The sequence below is a fragment of the Chroicocephalus ridibundus genome, unplaced genomic scaffold (genome assembly GCF_963924245.1).
Source record: "Chroicocephalus ridibundus unplaced genomic scaffold, bChrRid1.1 SCAFFOLD_26, whole genome shotgun sequence".
NCBI lineage: Eukaryota > Metazoa > Chordata > Aves > Charadriiformes > Laridae > Chroicocephalus > Chroicocephalus ridibundus.
Window position 1 is genome coordinate 1,809,249 of NW_026961775.1, and position 25,313 is coordinate 1,834,561.

The following is a 25,313-nucleotide window of genomic DNA, read 5'->3' on the forward strand; positions in this document are numbered from 1 at the left end:
GGTGGCCTGTAATAAACACCCACAACAGTGTCCCTCATATTTGCCTGTCCCTTAATCCTCACCCATAAGCTCTCAACCCGCTCTTCATCCGCCCCTAGTGAGAGCTCGATGCATTCCAAATGCTCTCTCACATAGAGTGCAATTCCACCACCACGCCTCGCTGGTCTGTCTTTCCTGAAAAGGACATAGCCATCCATGACAGCATTCCAGTCATGCGAGTTGTCCCACCACGTCTCAGTAATTGCAATGAGATCATGGCCCCGCAACCGCACACAGACCTCCAGCTCTTCCTGCTTATTCCCCATGCTGCGTGCATTGGTGTATAAGCATTTCAGAGAGGGAGTTGTGTGTGTAGTTTTGACCCTTGAGATGTGGTGTGCCTTCTGGCTACCAGAAATACTGGCACACTGGCCCACGAGCGCTGAGCAACTACACCCTGGCACCTCACCAGCAAGCCCAGTACCATCCCCACCCCCCTTCAGATCTAGTTTAAAGCCCTCTCAATGAGCCCCGATAACTCTTGTCCTAGAACCCTTTTTCCCCTGGAGGTCAAGGTATTCCTGCCTGTTACCGAACCTTCAGAGACCCCATGTAGCCAGAGCAGAGTTAAGCTGGAAGGTTCTCTCGTCGGAGGTACGACAGTAGTTTTTTATCACTTACAACAGAATTTCAATAGAAATGCAATTTGCTGCATGATCTTTAAAACCTTTTCTTTCTTGTGAAATGATTCAATTTAGGAAAAAAAATACACTTCAAAGCACTGCATCTTTAAATCTCTCTTTCACTTGATAATTTAAGGAAAGAGCACTGAAACAGTTAAGGATTAAGTTGTGTCTTTTTTTTTTTTTTTTGAAGTGCTCAGTTCAGCAGCTAATATTACTTTTGCACATATAAACATGTTTTCAACCGCTACTTAAGATATCATCAACTAATCAAAATGAAATAATAATGATTCAAGATGGCACTGCTGACAGAGGAAGTGACAAAAAATACTGCTAAGGGTTTAAAAACCACAAAAGCAACTCAATAAATTGTAAAATTCAAATTATATTATATATAGAATCATAGAATCATAGAATCGCTGAGGTTGGAAAGGACTTTTAAGATCATCAAGTCCAACCATTAACCTACCCTGACAAAAGCCACTTCTAAACCATGTCCCTAAGTACCACATCTACCCTTTTTTTAAACACCTCCAGGGATGGTGAATCCACCACCTCCCTGGGCAGCCTGTTCCAATGTTTAATAACCCTTTCAGTGAAAAAATGTTTCCTAATATCCAATCTAAACCTCCCCTGACATAACTTGAACCCATTTCCTCTTGTCCTATCACTTGTCACCGGGGAGAAGAGGTCAGCCCCCATCTCTCTACAACCTCCTTTCAGGGAGTTGTAGAGGGTGATGAGGTCTCCCCTCAGTCTCCTCTTCTCCAGGCTAAACAACCCCAGCTCCCTCAGTCGTTCCTCATAAGGTTGGTCCTCCAGACCCCTCACCAGCTTTGTCGCCCTCCTCTGGACACGCTCCAACACCTCACTGTCCTTCTTGTAGTGAGGGGCCCAAAACCGAAGGCAGTACTCGAGGTGGGGCCTCACCAGTGAAGAGTACAGGGGGATGATCACTTCCCTACTCGTGCTCACCACACTATTCCTGATACAGGCCAGGATGCTGTTGGCCTTCTTGGCCACCTGGGCACACTCCTGGCTCATATTCAGCCGGCTGTCCACCAACACCCCCAGGTCCTTTTCTGCCGGGTAACTTTCGAGCCACTCCGCCCCAATCCTGTAGCGCTGCATGGGGTTGGTGTGACCCACGTGCAGGACCTGGCACTTGGCCTTGTTGAACCTCATAACATTGGCCTCAGCCCATCGGTCCAGCCTGTCCAGATCCCTCTGCAGAGCCAACCTACCCTCAAGCAGATCAACACGCCCGCCCAGTTTAGTGTCATCTGCGAACTTACTGAGGGTGCATTCGATCCCCTCATCCAGATCATTGATAAAGATATTAAAGAGAACCAGCCCCAGCACCGAGCCCTGGGGGACACCACTTGTGACCGGACACCAACTGGATTTAACTCCATTTACCACCACTCTCTGGGCACGGCCGTCCACCCAGTTTTTTAGCCGGCAAAGAGTACACCTCTCCAGGCCATGAGCAGACAGTTTCTCCAGGAGAATGCTGTGGGAAACGGTGTCAAAAGCTTTGCAAAAATCCAGGTAGACAACATCCACAGGCTTTCCCTCATCCACTAAGTGGGTCACCTTATCACAGAAGTAGATCAGGTTTGACAGGCATGACCTGCCTTTCACAAACCCATGCTGACTGGGCCTGATCACCCTCTTCTCCTGCATGTGCCGTGCAATGGCACCGAGGATGATCTGTTCCATGCCCTTCCCAGGCACCGCGGTCAGGCTGACTGGCCTGTAGTTCCCCGGATCCTCCTTCCGGCCCTTCTGGTGGATGGGTGTCACATTTGCCAACCTCCAGTCAGCTGGGACCTCCCCGGTTATCCAGGACTGCTCATAAATGATGCAAAGTGGCCTGGCGAGCACTTCCGCCAGCTCCTTCAGTACCCTTGGGTGGATCCCATCCAAGATTTGTGCACCTCCAGGTGCTGAAGCAGGTCCCTCACCATTTCCCTTTGGATTATAGTTCTGTAATTTCCAAACCAAAAGGAATAAATGTGTAAATTGATGCAAACATGATACACACTAAGAAGCTTTTCTCAAAAATCTAAGTCATGAAGAAAGCCCCCACCTTCAAGTTTATTTACCTGTCTATTGATGACTTTTTCTTCTAGGCTGTCCCACATTAGTTTGAGCTCTGAGACAAGGTCTTGAGCTGCGTGCTTGTCACTCTCCTCTGTTACCTTCTGCAGCAACAGCTCTGCCTGACGGCTCAGTCCTTCCATTTCCATCTGCTGCTGACAAGCTTCTGTCTGAAATTGCTACGGTAAATAGAAAAAGAATACACATAAACTTATCACAAGTAGTGACCTTCTGGAATACAGCACAGTACAGCAGTATTTACAATACCAATGCATCCCTCTCAGCTTTCGTACGTTTGGGGGGTTGTCATCCAGGGTAAAAATGCTTGTAAGACACCGATCAATCACCCCGACGGTCGCAGCAAACTGAGAATTTGCAGCAGTGTCTTAATGGTCTAGCAGGTATTGCTAACTGTGACCACAAAATGGCAAAGATGGCTAATAGGAAAGTATTCTCCAACAATCTCTCTGGTCTGTACAAAAGGCAGAACGCATCTGGAGTCACTTCTAGCTCTTGGGGTTGTGATAACACCATCCGTGAAACTTCAGATAGAATTGTTTTTCAGAAGACCTGAAAGCAAATTTTCTTCAGCAGAACACCCTCTCTGGTACATGCAACTGGGACAGCACTCTGAGCAACTCGCCTAGGTGTGTTCTTCTGAAGTATGTAACATTATGGGTCATTTGAAGTTACGTCATAAAATAGATAGACTAAACAACCTGCCCACAGCCAAAAAAAAGTACAAGCGAGCCATGAAACCAAGGACGTTACCTGATCGTTATACATCCCTGGTTTTTATATATCGCATAACAGCCTACCGACGTCAGGAGCATATTCAAGTCACAGATCCACAAAGACAGGCTTCTGAAGGTCTAAGTTAGCCTGAAATTTTGATTTTCCAGCTTCCTAATGTACTGGGAATGTTGTGATCTGTGTGAGCATTTAGGTAAAGCCTGTAATTGCAGAAGTGAAGCTGTGGAGGCATTCTTTCAGAGCCTCACGGAAGCTGTTCACGGTAGAAACCAGAACATGTAAAAGTCACAGCAAAAGAACCCTGCGCATAATAGCCTTACAGCCTGTGAAAGACAAGGAATGCCACTACAAGTATTTCTCAGCTGTCGGAACACACTCACGAAATAAAATGTACTTTCACCAAAATTTGGAATAGATTTTAAAATTAAACACATTTTACAATGAAAAGTGTGCAATGAAATGTTATCTGAAATTTTCATACAGATTCTTTTCTACTAGAAGTTGAAAATTGCTTTTGACTCTTGAAAAATACAGAAAAATACTAAACACCACAGGAAAATGCAGACCAATGAAAATAGAAATGAAATCAATTGCTCGTTCATACCTTAAGTTCCTCAGTTTGCTGCTTCGCTGTCTCCAGATCTGTTCCAACTGGGGACATAGATGCCAACCCGCTGCCAGCAATGTCCACCCAGTCAAACATTGCCTGAAAATCACAGTATGAAATTGAAGCATGAGCAGAGAAATAGTGTCAGATTTCAAAGTTGCATTAAGTAAAATACCAGAATTTTTTACTCCAGAGAACAAGATTGCTGTGCGCTTTGAAAACAAAACAAAGCAAACCAAAACCAAACAGCTTTCTCCAGCGGAACCTAGGGGATTTTGCAATACAAGGGATCCAGTATTAACTAAAGTATTCCACGTAATGGTTACGAGAATGTACATGCTGCAAGACTGAACCCCTATTAGCAGCAATATCCTGCCAGTACTATTCATGCAGACTAGTACTCTACTTCTGGAGTAAAATCAGCAATTTTTATGAATACCCCGAAAGGTAAATACAAGACAAACTCTGTTCTGCACTCCTTCGGAGCAAAGATGGAAGGTGGTAGCTGAATGATAACACACTTTAGATGACACAAGAACGTCTGTTGAAGGATAACGGTATCTGTGTAAGGAAGATGGAACACGACCCATTCAGTACAGATTAGACAGTGATGGCCAATACCTGAGCTTGACTGAATCTCCTCAGGATAAGGCAGCTGGAACTTCAAAAAACAAATGAAGTCTCCCCAGATCTGTGGCTTTGTGGGTACTTCCCTTACTCCTGATATAATGCAGAACAACCTCACGAACACTCCAGTTAAAGATTAAGAACACCTATAGCACTCTGGGCAATTAATTACATAGAGGAAAAAATACCTCTGCCAGGCCCTTTTTCCTCCTGCCTGTTATCTGTGATTCATTACGGAGAAGGGCTTAGGACTGCTTCTCAGAGCTGCCCACTACTACACAACTCCTTGGCAAAAGGAGAACTAACCCCCCCAACACGCTCAACAGGGTGAGGCAGCTGTAGCTAACAATCTGCCCACAACACTTTTAATATTGTCTATTGAAATGAGCGTAAGGCGGCAGTTACATACAGTTCTTGTACAAAGTACCAAGCTTGTAGGATGCACAACGTGCAGCCCCAGGAAATACAAAGCTCTTAAAGCAACGGCAATGTTCCTAATGTAACCCTACAAGTCAACCTCTGGGCAGGATGAAAATAAGAGACCTTGGAGAAAAAAACATGGAAAACAAGATGTTGCATTATTATTAAGATGTGTTCTGCTGCTCGGTCTGCACCGAACACACAAGAAACTGCCCTCAGTGTCATGTGAAACTCTGTTTTTAAAGATCCAATGAACCAAGACAGACAGTAATTCCACTGGGCAAAAAGACAGCTTTGCAAAATCTGACCATGAAAACCCTTCTACTGTTTCCATCTTCCAGCCATTCACTGACAAAAGACATGAGGCCTGCCACTCAGCCAAAACTTGCAAAGAATAGGCAAAAAAATGAAATAAAATACAGCGCATATAGAGAAAAGATATCTTAAAAAACTGCTGGAAAGTTTACCTACCGATTTTAAAAGTGAATCATCTTCCAAAGTATTGTGATTGGATAAATTACGCTAAGAATTAGTATGATGGTCCAGTATGTCTATATTCTTAGTATAATTATGCTAAGAATTCCTGGAATGGTCCAGTAACATTATGTTAATATTTTGGGCTTAAAATAGTCAAACTGAAATATTTCACTTATAAAAAAGGTGGAATAAAATTGAAGTTCTTTCACTGTCCTCCACTCAAAGAAAACAGCTGCAGGTGAGTATACGGACCTGTATTCTGTTCCTTTCAGATCATGTAAACATGTCACACCTTCAACTCGCCTATTATGTTACGTACTGACTGCCACCAGGAAATGTGAGCAGGATTACTATAAACTTGTGTCTTACCAATAAAGGGGACATTAATTTCGAATCTATACATAGAGGAGTATATGAACAACTATATGCAGAAAACAACCCAAACGGACTTAGTCTTTAATGGAAGAAAAACCTCCAAACCAACCAACCCCGAGAAAAAATATCTGCCTACTGAAGAAAACAGTCGCTAGAATCAGTGACACATGTCACCTTCCCAATCACATAACATTTTTTACTACAACCACATTAAATCCTATTGACTCAAGATTGGGTTAGGTGTATCACACCATCTTACCTGCAGTCCTTCTTGGTATGGAACAGCTGCCTGCAGAGCTTCAACAAGCTTATCTGCCCGGTCTTTCCTTGTTTTGCTTGAGGCATCCCAGGCAGAATTCAGCTGCAAATAGGTGAAATTTACTCCAACGGACAAAAGAATGTTACTGCTGCTGTATAATGTGTGTTCACTCATTATTCACTCATCAATAACACCAATAAACTAAGCATGAATAGTTCACATTAATTCCATGTTAAAACTCTTGTTCTCCTTATCACTGCATAGTTACTTTCCTTCAGAATGCACTCGACGTTCTGGATGACAAAAGCTGTAAAATTCAATACTGATTATTGAATAGTTTCATTAACCTACAGATTACAGTCAATATCGGAAATAGTATCATTAAATCATTTGGAATTCCATCCTTATCAAAAAGGTAGCTTAAAAGAAACACACTGCTGAACACTGGAGAAATTGTCAGTACTCTGTAGTCATCCAAGCAGCATTGTCTCAGTCAAGATGCTGCACTTGGCATAAACCAGATACGTTTCAAATTTATTCCAGCATTCCTATTGCAAAAAGTAGCCATCTATTACATTCATCAGTGACTATTTCCACAAAAAACCATAGTCTTTTACAGAACTTTTAACCCATAAATCAATACAATAAAATTGTCTATACATTCTAAACTAATACGAGCCAAGATCCATTTACTTGAAAAGCAAACCTTACGTTATCATAAAAGCTTCAGGGGTATCTTACATTTGCCGCAAAATGTTTATTTCCAAAATTTGTTGGGGGCAGGGAGGATATACCAATTTCAGCTGAACAAGCACCTGGCGTAGCAGATTCAAGCACCTGCATTTCCCATACCTCATCTATGCTCTTGTGGACAATAGGTTTGTCAGGCTCTCCACAAGCAGCTCCAAGGTCAGAGCCAAGGCTCAGAACTGTTACTAGTTCCTCTTGCAGTCCATCAATTTCTTCTTTAGCAGCCTACAAAGAGAAAAAAAATCAATGCCGCTAACACTAACTTTAATAATCTATCTACAGCTTGTTTTCAAGATAGGACATGGCAGGATTCGGCCTGTGGTTTCTTTAAAGTCCCTTGGACTTACAATCTGACGCTTAAAACACAAGCATCCCTTTGCAGGGTCAGAGTGAAATCACCTGACACCAGTCTAAATTAGAACAATGGCTTATGATGTCACTTTGCATGAGATGAAAAAAAATAAACAGGAAGTTTTCAATTAGATTTCTTTAATCAGAGTGTTTTCTTTTTCAGAGGTTGTCAGTCAACCCTCAAATCTTTAACTATCAGCATGAATAATTACAGGCTTAGAGCATAATACATAGAGCACGATACATGCGTACACCTTTCATTTAGATGTTACCTATTACTCAGGGAATCTCAAGTACGTATCACTTTCAAAAGTCTCAGTGATGTGCTTATTATATACGTGTTTATAAGCAGATATGCAAATATAAGGACAGGCACCTGTTGCATGCTCATTGCAATTCAGAACTGGTACATGTTATTTACCACAGACTCTCGAGATATCACTATAGTAAATTCCTACACAAGTATCCCTCTTGGTCTCTAAAAAAATAGCCTCCTGTGGTATTTCATAGTAAGTCTCTCTTTTCTCCGCATACCGTAAATAAAATACTTTAAGTCAACAAAATACTTTCTGCTGACCTCAATGTCTTCTTGCTGTTGCTTGACTAGAGATGGGTCAACTCCAGGTCCCTCCAGTTCTCCAATGAGCTCCTGAGTATCTTTAATAGTAGCTGCAAGAGCCACGTGACTACACCACAACTTTGCGGCTAGTTTCATTACATCCAACAATTTGGCCTCCCTCTCCTCAGTCAAGGTCTGGATGTCTTCCCAAATGAGGACCATTTGGTCTAGTTTATCTTGAACAGCTAAACAACAGAGGAACTAGATTCCTACCTTGGCAAACAATTCTCGGCCAAAAATCTCTCTACAGTTCTACAGCAGAAACATATGGGTATCTTTTAAAATTTGGACTGTAAAATTGTTTCTTTACAGGACGACTCATAACCTTAAGTGGAAACAACCACCACAACCTTAAAAAATAAAACAAAGGTCATATCCACGATGAATTATTTTAAACAAATACTTTGCTTTTATACATCTTCTCCAGCTTCTCCAGGAGAACACAATCCCCAGAGCAGTGGTCATCAGAATTGAAGATTTTTATATGCTGCAGCTTGCTGCATTTCTACTACATGAAACTTTCCTCCATCTATTACCTTTAGCAGATATATCCTTATCGGCTCCTTCTGAGCGAGCAATCATTTCCTTCCCTCTCTGTTTAAGCGTCTCATACACCGGCTGACGTCTTTCCAGATCCACTGACACGTTCTTATTTTCACTGATTTGCTCTTTAATCTTCTCAACCTCTGCTGAGATCGAAGGTGGCTGCCTCAGACGTTCAACTGTGCCTTTCAGACTCTCAAGAGTCGAATCTATCTTGTCATGAAACTGGTAGGGTGGTAAAGGACAGAAAGAAGTGGCAGGGAAATGAGGAAAAAAAAACAACTGAAAAATGGCATTTGAAATTCTCTTGGAAAAATGTACTTTAAAATTAACATATTTAACATCTCTAGCCAACAGAGGTATGTGCCACTTGCAATACTGCCCTTCGTGGTTCTTCCCCTCTCTCAATATCTACATTACAAAAATGACCTTGCAAAATGGTACTTCCTCTCAGATTGAAGAATTTTACTGTGAAATCCGGTTTCAGTCCTGACACGTTCCATCTGAAGATACTATACATAGAGCAGAATCTACTTGCCTTTACTCCTGTGTCATTCATACAGCAGGTTGTACCTTATTTTGGAGAGCCATGACTCGTTGGCTCTTTCATGAGCCATTTCATCATTTTAGCAAGCTGTTTACCTGAGTAGTAAATACATACTTTTTCATATCAGGGCCAATACACTGGCATATAACCACTGGTTAAGATTCGATATGTCTGGTCATTCAAAAAGACGTCTGTTAGTGCCCAGGTGATGCTTGTTACTGCAGTAAAGGAGCGTTACTTTCTGCAACTAAAAGCACACAACAGCGCGTGTTATGTTGACCCACAGTTGACTGAGCCCAGGGGAGGTGTCCAGAAACTCAATTACAGCTCTGTAACATGGTTCACCCTTTGGTATAGGTCCAAAGATAGCCTTTACTATATGCTTTTGGATCCCTAGAGACTCCTAAAAACATCTCACCACCGTGCCCCTTTCAATTTACAGAAATTAGTAAACCTTGGGTGCATTTAATGATCCCTCCGGGACCTACAAAAAGCACTCTTGACTACACTTGGGAAAGGTGCCAGAAAGGGCACAGCAAAACAAGATTGCCTGATGGGAACAAATAGCTCCATCCTTTCTATTCAAAGGAATACAGGCAATGCGAACGTAATGACTTTTTCCCACCACACAACCCACTTCAAATCAGACACTGTGACAAACGTTATGGACTCAGTGTTTTTGTTAGAAGTGCGAATATCATACAAGCCAGCAAAATGTGTTATGGAAGATAAGTAGCCTTCCCACCTTCTGGACTTCTGGAAAACCGATTGCAGCAACAAAACCTTACAAAAGTGGTAAAGATGGGAATTAAATTGGCACTACCAAGGTCCAATTTTAGGAGATATATATATTAAATTTTAAAATTTTTGGTACATTCAGTGGGCTTCCTTGTACTCGTACTTCAATGAATGAGATGAGGTGTTTTAGAACTTAAAAGGAAGAAAATGCAAGTCATTACAACCTCTCATTCTGGCTCCATAGGTTATGGGGTGCCTTTGATACGTAGTGCTGCCACATATTCCTCTTGGATAGAAAAACCTTCTCCTGGGCTCAGCTCCAGCAACTGAGGCCCAGGTTTGTCCATCTTACCTATATGAGGCTTGTGCTCAGCCATCAGCCCACGCAGTTGCTATAACTAACAAAACGACTTATCAGTTTCTTAGGCTTGCACCACCACATTACAGCTGTCCACACTTCCAACACATCCAGCTGGCGAGAAATGCCAAACACCCTTCATCCTAATGTCAAGCGCAAATACTATCAAACAAAGGTAGTGATTGCTCTGCCAGTGATGGCTCCCATTCCAACAGAGAGGGACCCAGGCTTTAAACACCACAATTAGAGACGCACTGGAAAGGTCCAGGCAATACTCTCGTAGGACGGATGATTGATTACAGGCAAAATATAAGATGCTAACTATGCATATGATCTTGGCAACAGACACTCCCCATATCTAGTACCTATAACGACAGAAATGGCAGCAATATTCCAGGCATGTGCATAACACCACTGCATATATACTTTTCATGGTGGTATTTGTCACTTGCCTCAAACCCTTCCATTGAAGAACATCACAGAAAGAGGTACTGGCATTGCAAGAATATGAATTCAAATGATCCTTGCTTTAAGAAGAGGGAAGTAGCACCAGGAAGAGTCAAAGAAAGCAGTGAAAAGGAGAAAAGGACAAGGAAGGCCGATTAGGAGACACTATCAACCTAGTTTAGCAGTCTCCTCTCTGGCCACAAGACCCCTCTGTCTTCACAACAGCGATACTTCTTAATTGACACAAAGTTTAGCAAGTAATTAATAAGTAAATTAAATCTGATCTCAGCTGCCTACTCCCTCTCATCATCCACCCCCTAAGTAAGTCAAAACTGTGCATAAAACTTGGGGAAGTGAAAGGTCACAAGGTGCCTTCCAACTTGTTGAAGGATCTGGGTTTTGTTGACTTGCACCCGTAGATCTGACAAAAGGGAAAGGTTTCTTGTGGGAGTAGCCCCATCCTTCCCTCCACTTTTATTTATTTTCTCAGCTCATTCCTTCCTTTTCAGGAAAATCCCACTCTCTTGTCAGGCACTGTCCCTCCCGGTGCTGTGAACTCCACGCGTTTCTCCCCTATAGCCCCTGTGCAGGAACATGAGAGGCACATGCTCTGTTCCGCTCAGCTCAGACTTTGTTTAAGTTAATGAAGGCACAGAAAAGGGCCCGTGTCAGTCTCAGTGTAAATACATCCTCTTGTCTTCAACTAAGCTTCTTCCCTTAAAAAGACATCCTGATACTGGCTCGCTTACTTGCTCCTCCCCAGAAGAGGAGAGGTTGAGAAGATTGACAAGACGGTGACCATGACTCTCAGCAGCCCTCTGAGGGCAAAACAGCAATGAAAACACAAATCCCCCTGACTCTAGCTCTTACCCAGAATGTAACTGCTTGTACACCTTCTAGCAAGAAAAATAATGTTGATTAGTGGAGAAGAGGCAAAGGTGAAACTAAGAGCAGCCTGAAATTTTTTAGAAAATGATTTTCTGTGGTTTATTTCTGTGCAGAAATAGATGATTTGACACAAGGCCCACAAGAGTGCACATTTCTGGGTCCAAACCTTACGCTAGTGCTCTGCCCACGGCTTAGTTCAAACCAAACTGACTGCGTGCTACTCACACAGAACCAACTCTATGAATTCCATGACTGGGAATAAAGACAGGCATCAGTAAATACATCAGAACAGAAAGGTAAGTGAATACAGGAAACAGTTTTCCATTCACATTCAGAACCTTTTTTTTTTTTTTGAATAGAACAATAAATGATTTGATCTTGTCCGCTGTGAAACGTGCTGAACTGATTGGTGTCAGCGTGGAACAGTGTTAGGGCCACAGGGTGAAGTGTGACCTTTGACTGTTTTGTCTGTATGGCCGCAGACGAGACGGTGTGTCTGTCGCAGACGAGACGGTGTGTCTGTCGTGTCTGTGTTTTGCAGGAGCCACCTGGCGAACATTCTAGAATACCAACTTAAACCGGTCCTGTTGTTATCTGCATAGTGACCTGTAAGGGGGGGGATACACCCATTTTTGGCAAGGGCCAACCATTTTAGAGGCAGTTATGAATATGTATTAGTATAGGAGATATAAACCAAAAATGGGGTCTGTAAGGTGTGTGTCTTGGTTGGGCAGAGACCCCCGGCACACCCAGCGCTGTTTGCTTGCCTTTGTTCCTTTAATAAAATATAAATTCTAATTGGAATCCTGTTTGCGATTAAATCATTTATCACCCCTCTCATGGAGAAAAGCTGAGAGAGTTGGGGGTGTTCAGCACAGAGAAGGGAAGGCTCCAGGGAGACCTTATTGCAGGGATCCAACATAAAAAGGAGGCTCATGGGACAGTCGAGGAGAGACTGTGTACCAAGGCCTGCAGTGACAGGACGAGGACCAGGGCTTTAAGGTGTGTCCCCAGGGTGTCCCCGTCCCACCCGACCTGCGCCTCCTCCCCCGGCAACCCCAGCTGCGCCATGATGCCAGCGGGCGGTGGGGCAACCACCACTCAAGCCGGAAACCGGACCCACTTCCGGCGCAGGGGATGATGGGAGATGGAGTATGGGCCAGTGCACACCAGCCATCCCAGTACGGGCCAGTGATCCCAGTATGGACGAGTGATCCCAGTATGGACCAGCATAGACCGTTCCCAGTGCGGTCCCAGTGCTCCCAGTGCTGTCCCAGTGCTCCCACTATGACCCCCTGAGCCCAGCGAGTGCTCCCACTGCTATTCCAGTGCTCCCAGTATGACCCCCTGACTCCCCCCAGTGCTCCCAGCGTGGTCCCAGTGCTCCCAGTAAGACCCTCTGAGTCCCCCCAGTGCTCCCAGTGCGGTCCCAGTGCTCCCAGTAAGACCCCCTGACTCCTCCCAGTGCTCCCAGTGCGGTCCCACTGCTCCCAGTATGACCCCCTGACTCCCCCCAGTGCTCCCAGTGCTATCCCAGTGCTCCCAGTATGACTCCCGGGTTCCCTTCAGTGCTCCCAGTGCGGTCACAGTGCTCCCAGTAAGACGCCCTGACTCCCCCCAGTGCCCCCAGTGCTGTCCTACTGCTCCCAGTATGACTCCGTGGTTCCCCTCAGTGCTCCCAGTAAGACCCCCTGACTCCCCCCAGTGCTCCCAGTGAGGTCCCAGTGCTCCCAGTATGATGCCCTGACTCCCGCCACTGCACCCAGTGCAGTCCCAGTGCTCCCAGTATGACCTCCTGAGTCCCCCCAGTGCTCCCAGTGTGGTCCCAGTACTCCCAGTATGACTTCCTGATGCGCCCCAGTGCTCCCACTGCAGTCCCAGTGCTCCCAGTAAGACCCCCTGACTCCCCCCAGTGCTTCCAGTGCGGTCCCAGTGCTCCCAGTATGACTCCTTGACTCCCCCCAGTGCTCCCAGTGGACTCCCAGTGCTCCCAGTATGACCCCCTGACTCCCCCCAGTGCTCCCAGTGCGGTCCCAGTGCTCCCAGTATGACCCCCTGACTCCCCCCAGTGCTCCCACTGCGGTCCCACTTCTCCCAGTATGACTCCCGGGTTCCCTTCAGTGCTCCCGGTGAGGTCCCAGTCCTCCCAGTATGACTCCCTGACTCCCCCAGTGCTCCCAGTGCGGTCCCAGTGCTCCCAGTAGGTCTTCCTGACTCACCCCAGTGCTCCCAGTGCGGTCCCAGTGCTCCCAGTAAGACCCCCTGACTCCCCCCAGTGCTCCCAGTGCGGTCCCAGTGCTCCCGGTATGACTTCCTGATGCACTCCAGTGCTCCCAGTGTAGTCCCAGTGCTCTCAGTGTGACCCCCTGACTCCCGCCAGAGCTCCCAGTGCGGTCCCAGGGCTCCCAGTAAAAGTTCCTGACTCCCCCCAGTGCTCCCAGTGCTGTCCCAGTGCTCCCAGTATGACTCCGTTACTCCCCCCAGTGCTCCCAGTGCAGTCCCAGTGCTCCCAGTGTGACTCCCTGACTCACCCCAGTGCTCCCAGTACAGTCCCAGTGCTCCAAGTATGACTCCGTGACTCCCCCCAGTGCTCCCAGTGCGGTCCCAGTGCTCCCCGTAAAAGTTCCTGACTGCCCCCAGTGCTCCCAGTGCTGTCCCAGTGCTTCCAGTATGACACAATGACACCCCCCAGTGCTCCGAGTGCGGTCCCAGTGCTCCCAGTATGACTCCCTGACTCCCGCCAGTGCTCCAAGTGAGGTCCGAGTGCTCCCAGTATAACTCCCTGACTCCCCCCAGTGCTCCCAGTAAGGTCCCAGACCTCCCAGTACGACCCCGTGATTCCCCGCAGTGCTCCCAGTGCGGTCCCAGTGCTCCCAGTATGACTCCCTGACTCCCCCCAGTGCTCCCAGTGCAGTCCCAGTGCTCCCAGTAAAAGTTCCTGACTGCCCCCAGTGCTCCCAGGGCTGTCCCAGTGCTCCCAGTATGACAGAATGACACCCCGCAGTGTTCCAAGTGCGGTCCCAGTGCTCCCAGTATGACCCCCTGACTCCCCCCAGTGCTCCCAGTGCGGTCCCAGTGCTTCCTGTAAGACTCCCTGGCTCGCCCCAGTGCTCCCAGTGCAGTCCCAGTGCTCCCAGTATGAACCTGTGACTCCCCCCAGTGCTCCCAGTGCGGTCTCAGTGCTCCCTGTATTACACAATAACATCCCCTAGTGCTCCCAGTGCGGTCCCAATTCTCCCAGTATGACCCCCTGACTCCCCCCAGTGCTCCCAGTGCAGTCCCAGTGCTCCCAGTATGACACAATGACATCCCCCAGTGCTCCCAGTGCGGTCCCAGTGCTCCCAGTATGACCCCCTGACTCCCCCCAGTGCTCCAAGTGTGGTCCCAGTGCTCCCAGTGTGACCCCCTGACTTCCCCCAGTGCTCCCAGTGCGCTCCCAGTGCTCCCAGTATGACTCCCTGACTCCCCCAAGGGCTCCCAGTGCAGTCCCAGTGCTCCCAGTATGACTCCCTGACTCCCCCCAGTGCTCCCAGTGCGGTCCCAGTGCTCCCAGTATGAGACCCTGACTCGCCCCAGTACTCCCAGTGCTTTCCCAGTGCTCCCAGTATGAGCGCCTGACTCCCCCCAGTGCTCCCAGTGCACTCCCAGTGCTCCCAGTAAAAGTTCCTGACTGGCCCCATTACTCCCAGTGCTGTCCCAGTGCTCCCAGTATGACACCCTCACTCCCCCCAGTGCTCCAAGTGAGGTCCCAGTGCTCCCAGTATGACCGGGTGATTCCCCCCAGTGCTCCCAGTGTGGTCCCACTGCTCCCAGCATCACTCCCAGACTCACCCCAGTGCTCCCAGTGCGGTCCCAGTGCTCCCAATATGGCTCCCTGATTCCCACCAGTACTCCCAGCGCAGTCCCAGTGCTCCCAGTATGACCCCCTGGCTCCCCCCAGTGCTCCCTGTCCGGTCCCATTTCTCCCAGTATGACCTCCTGACTCCCCCCAGGGCTCCCAGTGCAGTCCCAGTGCTCCCAGTAAAAGTTCCTGACTGCCCCCAGTGCTCCCAGTATTGTCCCAGTGCTCCCAGTATGACACAATGACACCCGCCAGTGCTCCCAGTGCGGTCCCAGTGCTCCCAGTACGACTCCCTGACTCCCTCCAGTGCTCCCAGTGAGGTCCAAGTGCTCCCAGTAAGACTCCCTGACTCCCCCCAGTGCTCCCAGTGCACTCCCAGTGCTCCCTGTATGACTCTCTTGTTCCCCCCTGTGCTCCCAGTACGGTCGCAGTGCTCCCAGTATGACCCCCTGACTCCCCCCAGTGCTCCCAGTGCAGTCCCAGTGCTCCCAGTATGACACAATGACACCCCCCAGTGCTCCCAGTGCGGTCCCAGTGCTCCCAGTACGACTCCCTGACTCCCGCCAGTGCTCCCAGTGAGGTCCAAGTGCTCACAGTATGACCCCCTGACTCCCCCCAGTGCTCCCAGTGCACTCCCAGTGCTCCCTGTATGACTCTCTTGTTCCCCCCTGTGCTCCCAGTACGGTCCCAGTGCTCCCAGTATGACCCCCTGACTCCCCCCAGTGCTCCCAGTGTGGTCGCAGTGCTCCCAGTAAGACCCCCTGACTACCCCAAGTGCTCCCAGTGCTGTCCCAGTGCTCCCAGTATGACCTCCTGACTCCCCCCAGTGCTCCCAGTGCGGTCCCAGTGCTCCCAGTATGACCCCCTGACTCCCCCCAGTGCTCCCAGTGCTGTCCCAGTGCTCCCAGTATGACATCCTGATGAACCCCAGTGCTCCCAGTGCTGTCCCAGTGCTCCCATTATGACTCCGTTACTCCCCCCAGTGCTCCCAGTGCACTCCCAGTGCTCCCAGTATGATTCCCTTACTCCCCCCAGTGCTCCCAGTGCTGTCCCAGTGCTCCCAGTATGACAGAATAACACCCCCCAGTGATCCCAGTACAGTCCCAGTGCTCCCAGTATGACCCCCTGACTCCCCCCAATGCTCTCAGTACAGTCCCAGTGCTCCCATTATGACTCTGTGACTCCCCCAGTGCTCCCAGTACAGTTCCAGTGCTCCCAGTATGACTCCCTGACTCTCCCCAGTGCTCCCAGTAGGCCCCAGTGCTCCCAGCAGGACTCGCTGCTTCTCCCCCGTGCTCCCAGTGCAGTCCCAGTGCTCCCAGTATGACCCGCTGAATCCCTGGTAACTCCGGGCTCATTGAGAGGCTTTGAACTGGATTTGAAGGGGGGTGGGGACGGTCCTGGGCTTGCTGGGGAGCTGCCAGGGCGCAGTTGCTCAGCGCTCGTGGGCCAGTGTGCCAGTATTTCTGGTAGCCAGAAGGCACAGCACATCTCAAGGGTCACAACTACACACACGACTCCCTCTCTGAAATGCTGAGACACCAGTGCACGCGGCGTGGGGAATGAGCAGGAAGAGCTGGAGATCTGTGCGCGGTCGCAGGGCCACGATCTCATTGCAGTCACTGGGACGTGGTGGGACAGCTCGCGTGACTGGAATGCTGTCATGGGTGGCTACGTCCTTTCCCGGAAAGACAGGCCAGCGAGGCGTGGTGGCGGAGTTGCACTCCATGGGAGAGAGCATTTGGAATGCATCGGGCTCTCACTAGGGGCGGATGACGAGAGGGTCGAGAGCTTGTGGGTGAGGATTAAGGGGCAGGCCAACATGAGGGACACTGTTGTGGGTGTTTATCACAGGCCACCTGATCAGGATGGGGAAGCTGATGAGGCTTTCTAGAGACAGCTGAAGGTAGCCTCGCAATTGCAGGCCTTGGTTCTCATGGGGGACTTCGATCACCCCGATATCTGCTGGGCAGACCACGCAGCCAGGCACACACAGTCCAGGAGGCTCCTCCAGTGCATTGATGACAACTTCTTGACACAGGTGGTGCAGGAGCCAACAAGGAGAGGAGCACTCCTGGACCTGGTACTGACAAACACAGAGGGACTGGTGGGGGACATTAAGGTTGGGGGCACCCTAGGCTGTAGTGATCATGAAATGATGGAGTTCAGGATCATGGGTACTACGCACAAAACAACAAGAAGTAAAATTACAGCCTCGGATTTCAGGAGGGCTAACTTTGACCTCTTCAAGAAACTGCTTGGAGAGATCCCGTGGGCTGGGGCTCTGGAAGGCAAAGGGGCTCAAGAGAGCTGGTTGGTATTCAAAGACCACTTCCTCCAAGCTCAGGATCGGTGCACCCCTAAGAGAAAGAAATCGGCCAAGGGACACAGGAGACCTGCATGGTTGAGCAGGGAGCTTCTGAAAAAGCTCAAGTGGAAGAAGGAAGTCTACACTACGTGGAAGAAGGGACTGACCCCTTGGGAGGATTACAGGAATGCTGCCAGAGCGTGCAGGGATGAAACAAGGAAAGCCAAGGCCGCCTTGGTATTAAACCTGGCCAGGGATGTCAAGCTCAACAGGAAGGGCTTCTACGGGTATATTGGAAGCAAAAGGAAGAGCAGAGAAGTTGTGGGCCCACTGTTGAATGAGACAGGAGCCATGGGGACAGAGGATCTGGGGAGAAGGCGGAGTTACTGAATGCCTTCTTTGCTTCGGTCTTTACTGCTCAGCTCAGCCCTCAGGAGTCCCAGGCATTGGGGGAAGTAACAGGGAAAGAAGACGACTTCCCTTGGGTTGAGGAGGATCGAGTGAGGGATCAATTAGATCAATCAGATATTCACAAGTCCATGGGCCCCGATGGGATGCACCCGAGAGTGCTGAGCGAGCTGGTGGACGTCATTGCTGGGCTGCTCTCCATTATCTTTGAAAGGTCCTGGAGAACAGGCGAGGTGCCTGAGGACTGGAGGAAAGCCAACAATCCTCCAGTCTTCAAAAAAGGCAAGCAGGAGGAGCCGGGGAACTACAGACCGGTCCGCCTCACCTCCATCCCTGGAAAGATGATGGAACAGCTCGTTGTGGGCGTCATCTCAAGGCATGTGGAGGAAAAGAATGCTATGGGCAGTAGTCAACACGGATTCACCAAGGGGAAATCCTGTGTGACTAACCCGATAGCCTTCTGTGATGGCGTGACTGGATGGATAGATGAGGGGAGGGCAGTGGATGGTGTCTACCTTGACTTCAGCGAGGCTTTCGACACCGTCTCCCACAGCATCCTCATAGGGAAGCTTAGGAAGAGAGGGCTTGATAAATGGACAGCAAGGTGGATAGATAACTGGTTGAAAGACAGAGCTCAGAGGGTGGTGATTAGAGGCGCAGAGTCTAGTTGGAGGTCAGTGAGGAGTGGTGTTCCCCAGGGGTCAGTGCTGGGTCCAGTCCTCTTCAATATCTTCATCAGCGACCTGAATGAGGGGATAGAGTGCACCCTCAGCAAGTTCACTGATGACACAAAGCTGGGAGGGGTGGCTGACACACCAGAAGGCTGTGCCACCATCCAGAGAGACCTAGACAGGCTGGAGAGTTGGGCAGAGAGGAGCCTCATGAAATTCAACCAGGGCAAGTGCAGGGTGCTGCACCTGGGGAGGACTAACCCCATGCACCAGGACAGGTTGGGGGCTGACCTGCTGGAGAGCAGCTTGGTGGAAAGAGACCTGGGAGTCCTGGTGGACAACAGGATGACCATGAGCCAGCAATGGGACCTTGTGGCCAAGAAGGCCAATGGCATCCTGGGGTGCATCAAGAAGAGTGTGGCCAGCAGGTGGAGGGAGGTCATCCTCCCCCTCTACCCTGCCTTGGTGAGGCCGCACCTGGAGCACTGTGTCCAGTTCTGGGCTTCCCAGATCAAGAAGGACAGGGAACTGCTGGAGAGGGTGCAGCAGAGAGCTACCAAGCTTAGTTTGCAACAACAGAAAAGGCTGCTCCGCAACACCTCCTCCCTGGGCCTCCACCTTGGCTGTGCCCCGTATTAGCTCCAAGGCGGAGACGGTCTTGAGTGGTCAAACTCCAATGGCTCATGCTCTGTGCTCAGGTTCACCTCCAAAGGGGGTGCAGAGAGAAAGCTCAGGTTGGAGGTTCATGGGAAGGTTAGAAGGCCTGTGTCCTGTCACTGCACTGCAGATGTCTATGTTGGTACAGTTTAACGTGACACGAACAACGGATGAGTGTGTCTGACCAAGGCAGCCTTGCGTGGCTCTATCGCCAATAGCACAAATGACCCTTCCAGAAGAGAGCATCTCCTGCCCTCCTGTGAGGCTCACACAGCCCTTGATTTCTTACTCTGCAGCTCTACGCATGGGTCGAGCCCTACCGTTCAGCCAGTTCTTCACCCACCGCACCCTCCACCTGCTCATCTCCAAGTTGGGCAACTTGTCCGGAAGGATACTTTGAGGGACACTGTCAAAAGCTTTACTAAAATCCAGCAAAACTACATCCACCACCTTCCCTTCATCCACTAGGCAGGTGACCTCATTGTGGTTCGTGGTGAATGGCCTGTTCCCCTTAATGTTAACTCCTTCTCCCAGGTGGGCGTTAGGGCTCTAGATGGCCCCCAGTTCAGGCTCGGCTGTTCGCTCTCCAGGAAGGGCACTCTGTGGAGACTGCAGCAATACTGAGAGGGTTTCCCAGCAAAGACCAAGATAACAAGAGGAGGAGAAAGCCCAAGCTCTGACTCCATGAAGAGAAACTGGAGGTGCTGGAGATAATCTAGCCAATGATTCCCCGTGACAGCGGAATCCCTTCCCACCACTACCACTGGAGGGATCTCCATGGAGATTTCCAGCATTGCTAGAGGGCCAAAATACCCAAAGAAAGTCCTTTTGTGTCCCTGCCCTGCCCTCCTGGCTGGCCTGCCTGGTCACCAAGTCTGAGGCCAAGCCTATCCCAGTGCTTGACCCAGCCATGAGACTTCTCTTGCCTATCACCAGCAGAGACAGATGACAGAATGGAAGGGGTTGGAAGGGTCCTTCCGAGATCATCTAGTCCAACCCTGTGCCAAAGCACAGTCAACGGCCAAGCCATTTTCCTACTTCTGGCCTGTGAGGTTCTCAGAGAGAATTGACTTCAGGCACCTTCACAGACACCTGCCTCTTACTCACCTGTGAGGTTCTGAGGCACAGCTGACATAAGAGTAGCTTCCCCACCATCACCCACCTTGACACCTACAAGCTCATCTGATACACGTCATCTCACATTTCATCTTCCAATGTCAGGCGACTGCTCCAGGACCTCACAGGCTCTGCATTCACTCTGCCTCTGGGGGAAAAACAGCTTAGAGAGAGGTTTGGAGGGCAAGGGAAGGTTAGGGGTTCTGAGGGAGGCCGCTAGGGCTTTTGTGTTAGGGGTTTCTGTTACCAGTTTTCTTCCATGCGAACCAAAAACTCTGGTCAGAGTTTCTGCTTCATGATCAGGGTGGGGGTGGGGGTCATGGTGAGGCTCAAAATGAAGGTTTGGGATTCTTCTTAGGGCTTCTTGTAATTGATCTGAGTCCCGCTCAGCTTTGTGGGTTAGGGGGTTGGGTTAGGGCTAGAGGCTTAGGGTTAGGCCAGAGTTAAGGCATTTCAAGAGCAGGAACCCAAGAGCGTGTGCTGTCCCTCCCACACGCTTCTCCCTTCACCTGTCCCATGCTCCCTTCTCTCTTTGATGAAACTCTCAGGCATGTTGAGCACTTCACAACGCTGCTCCTCACAGGCAGCTTCCTCCACCATTAATGACATCACAATCTACTCGCCAGCAATGGCACCTTTGCCTTCATCTTCCTCTTGCCTGCCCCTAACATCTCATCATCTCCCTGGCCTTTCCCTCCAGAACTTCACAATCCCTGCCCTCCTTCTGCATCCTGGGAAACATGAGTAACACTTAGGGGAGGGGTTGGAGATGAAAGGGGGTTGAGGGACAGGATTAGGGAGCTGGCTTTGGGTTTAGGCGTGAGGCATCTGATGAGGGTTTCAGCTTTGGCATTCATGTTCAGGGAAGGGCCACAGATGAGAGCTGCAGGTGAGGGATTAGGGTTGGGGTCCAGGCAAAGTCTCAGTGTGAGCTGGGCAGTGCTGGGTCAGAGGGGAAGGGTGTGTAGCCACTTTGCGTGTTTCCGCCCTCGTGATGACCAGGGGGAAACCTCAGCTGCTGAAGACCAAAGGCATCATCATTCTAATGAGCTTCCAAAATCAAATGACACACACACACACAAACACAAGGCTTACAAGAGAGCTTTTTAAATTGAATTGCACCCACACAAACAGATACAGAGGTTAACCTATATAATGAAGATGTTTCTCTTTTTGCAAAAAGTAGTACATTCCTGGTACCAAATGATCTTGGTCACCTGGAGAAATCCAATAGTAGTGAATGACTCACTCTTTTCCTTCGTCTGCATTTGTCAGCAGATGATCTCTGAAATCCTTGCGAAATCTACTCTGAAATCCAATCTTCAAAAGCCTCATGAAATCTACTTTTGAAATCCTTGCAAAACCTACACTTTGATATCCTTGGAAAATCCACACTTTGATATCTTCATATCCTCTTATCCTCATGCATGCTTTGATAGCCTGATATCCTCGATAACCTGGGGCACCCACAATTTCTCTGGAAAACTTGTTCCATCATCTCACAACCCTTTTCATAAAAAAATTCTTCCTTAGGCCTATTCTAAATCTACTCTTTTTCTGTTTAGAACTGTTGCCTTTTATCCTGTCACTACAGGCCTTGGTAAACAGTCCCTATCTTACGTATAACTCCCCTTTAAACTGTATAAACTATCGTATGTCTCAGGTGAACCTTGCCATTTTTGAATGTTTAAATAAGTCGCTGTGTTGATTATAGCAAATTTTGTTAAATCATTTTGATAATTGCCAGGTGATTAATGTTAACACCATACAACTTAACCCTGTGTTAATAAACCTGAAATTGCTGCCGCCTCAAAGTTGGGCAGAATCCCAAATCAACATTCACAACGAGACTGGACATGAGGAGAAAGAAATGTCCCATGAAGGACAGTGCTGTGACTCCTGAGGTCACCCAGAGGGAGCCTGGATCAGCGCAACGCTGGGTGTTCCAAGGAACAGGCAGGGAGGCAGAAGAGCTGTCAGGAAAGGCCAGGAGATGCCCCAGTGGGAGCAAGGGGAGGAAAGAGGTTGGGTGTCCACAGCCTGCAGGTCTTTGTCCCCTTGGCTGTGGCTGTTGTCTTTGCTACCAAGGCCTGAAAGGAGACACCTTAATCTCACGGAACCGGGGCCTCACTGCTTCCTCACACCCCCCAGGGAGGCCTGGAGGTGTGGTGCCGTTGTCCTTCACTTGGCATTGCACACCCCACGCCTCACTGCCCCGGGAGGAGCCCTGAGCCAGTGTGAGGGACAGGATCCCCCTTCCCAGGGCTGGCCGCTTGGCGGGATAAAATACATCAAGGCTTTACTCAGCACCAGCTCCACCTGCACAGTGCCTTTGCCTCCCTGTAATCACAGCCTCCAGTTGCCTGCTCGAACAAATCCATGGGGAGGCTTGGCCTGTCATGGCCCTCAGTGGGGACAATTAATGCCCCAAGACACTTTGGCGTTTGCTTCGGACTTGAATTCCTGCACAGGTTGTTCAAGCTCCTCTCAGTATCTGGCATTCCTGGGCTCAGCAGCAAATGTCCCATGGGGCTTGTTAAAGTGCAGAAAGCACTAAGGAGCCACAGCTCTTGCATGATTTTCTTCAGGGCTTCTAGCCTGGTACAGCTCAGTGGAGAGGTCTCAGGAGTCTACTTAAAGTGGAAGGTTTCAAGAAGCACTTAATAAAATTTGGAAAGGGCTTTTCATTAGTCTTTTTCTTTTTCCAGAGGAAATGCTTGCAGCTTTATCCAACTGATACTGAACCAGAGGTGTCTCCTAAGGAGGACCGGAGAGGTAGCAACTGCCATCTCCTCGAGGTCCCCCACTGTATGGACAACTTGCCCCCCCACCTCCTCCTCCCCACCGTTTCTCTTGGGGCTGCCTGGGACTTGCATTCTTTTCCTACATCAGACTTGTGCGCTGAGTCTGCAGCTGAATATTCACAGCTCCTTTGCACCAATTCCTGCCCGATTCCCCCGGAGACTTGGCTGTAAATAGACAAGGGATTCTTATTAAATTTGAACAGCCAGAAGGACAAAATGATACCAATTAATTAAAGAAACCAAATGCATTCCTCCACTATATGCCAAGTCCAAGCCTCCAATAAGCTCCACCTTCCTCAAATGATTACCATAAAAGAAATACGTTGGAGAGATTGATAGGAAATTCTAAATATACGCACAGTTAGTGAGTTGGCTAAAGAGACAGTGTGGCAGATTAAGTAAACTTTGCCTTATTCTTGGCCAAATATCCATCCCAGAGCCTTGTCACCAACTCATGTCTCTAGCGATGTCCCTGCCCATGTGACATTATGTGCTTGTTAAACAAAACTTTTCTTCTCCAGCAAGCTCTAGCAAAACTCTTCCGTGGAGACACTCTCTCCTCAAAGTCCCCTTGCAACCATACGGTGAATTGAGATGCAAGAATAAACTCATTACAGTTCCTTCACGTTAACGAGCTCCCAGGGGAAAGTCACGCAGTGTGGAGGGCCCTGGCGGGAATAAAGAGCCTTGGAGGTTCAGCAGGGTCTGCTGAGGGCTGTGGGTGACGAAGCTGCTTCAGGAAATGGAAGCGTGCCTCCCTGGGGGCTGATTGGAGCAGAAAACCAGAGGCAGTGATTTCAGGGTGACAAAGAAAGGAGGCAGAGACATCCTGTGTGCTGTAGCCCCCTGGATGTGCCCTGCCAAGCCAAGGGGCCCAGTGCTAATCCCCAGCTCATTGCAATGGGGATGCTTTTGGCCATCACCACATGAGCTTTCCCTCTGCTCACCACCAGGGCCCATACACGCTGAGTGCCTTCCACACTCTTGCCCCTCAGACTCGGCACGACGCAGCTCCCCCTAAGCCTTTGCCTGGACCCTAACCCTAATCCTTCACCTGCAGCTCTCATCTGTAGCCCTTCCCTGAACACTAACGCCAAAGCTGAAACACTCACCACATGCCTCATGCCTAAACCTGTTAGAGCGGGTCAAGAGATGGATCACCAACAATCATTGGAGGGCCGGAAGACCTCTCCTAGGAAGAGAAACTGAGAGAGTTGATGTCGAGCCTGGAAACAAAAAAGTTCCAAGGAGACCTTCTTATATCCTTTCAGTGTATGAGGGAGGCTTATAAGAGAGAGACAGAGAGAGATATTTTACCAGGGCCAGTAATAACAGGACAAGGGGCAATGGCTTTACACTGAACGAGGGTAGATTTAGATTGGACATAGGGAAGAAATTTTTCACAATGAGGATGGTGAGACACTGGAAAAGGTTGCCCAGAGAAGTTGTGGATTCCCCATCGTTGGCGGTGTTCAGGGTCAGGTAGGGTGGGGCTTTGAGCATCCTGATCGAGTCGCAGATGTCCCTAAAAAACAGCGATTGGACCACATGACCTTTAAACATACCTTCACATCCATGGCATGCTGGGACACTATGAGAGCAGATGTGGCCACGCCAGTGCTGAGTCAAGGGGGACGATAACTGCCCTTGTCTGGGTGGCCACAGTCCTTCTAACACCACCCCATATGCAGACAACCTTAATGGTGCTGAGCCTTTACCAGAGGTTCATATGGCATCCCTCAAAATGCCCAGGCCCCTCTCCTCAGACTCACTCCTCACCTGGTCCTCTCCCACTTTGCCCCTTCTCCTTGAAAAACTTGAGGAGGTTTCTGTTGGCCACGTCCCCAGGTGTGTCAAGGTCCCTGTGCACTGAAGCTCCAGCACGTCAGCATTTAAATTGTATGTGCAGATGACTCATGCTGAGTTGTGGTTCCTCTAAGACAACTTGAGTAGTTGTAGGACAGCAGAGGTAAGAAAAGGGGTT

The 25,313-nt window shown here is 49.1% G+C and overlaps 1 protein-coding gene across 1 annotated transcript in view; it reads right to left on the minus strand.

Moving 5' to 3' along the window:
* Positions 1-7,659: 7,659 nt before the first annotated feature.
* LOC134509672 (dystonin-like) overlaps positions 7,660-25,313 on the minus strand; it is a 28,834-nt gene continuing 11,180 nt past the window's right edge. The window contains exons 2-4 of the mRNA XM_063322252.1: positions 8,540-8,771; positions 7,962-8,188; positions 7,660-7,710 (exon numbers count right to left, since the gene is read on the minus strand). Of these exons, the coding sequence (XP_063178322.1) occupies positions 7,660-7,710; positions 7,962-8,188; positions 8,540-8,771 (510 nt within the window). The remainder of the gene's footprint in view (positions 7,711-7,961; positions 8,189-8,539; positions 8,772-25,313) is intronic.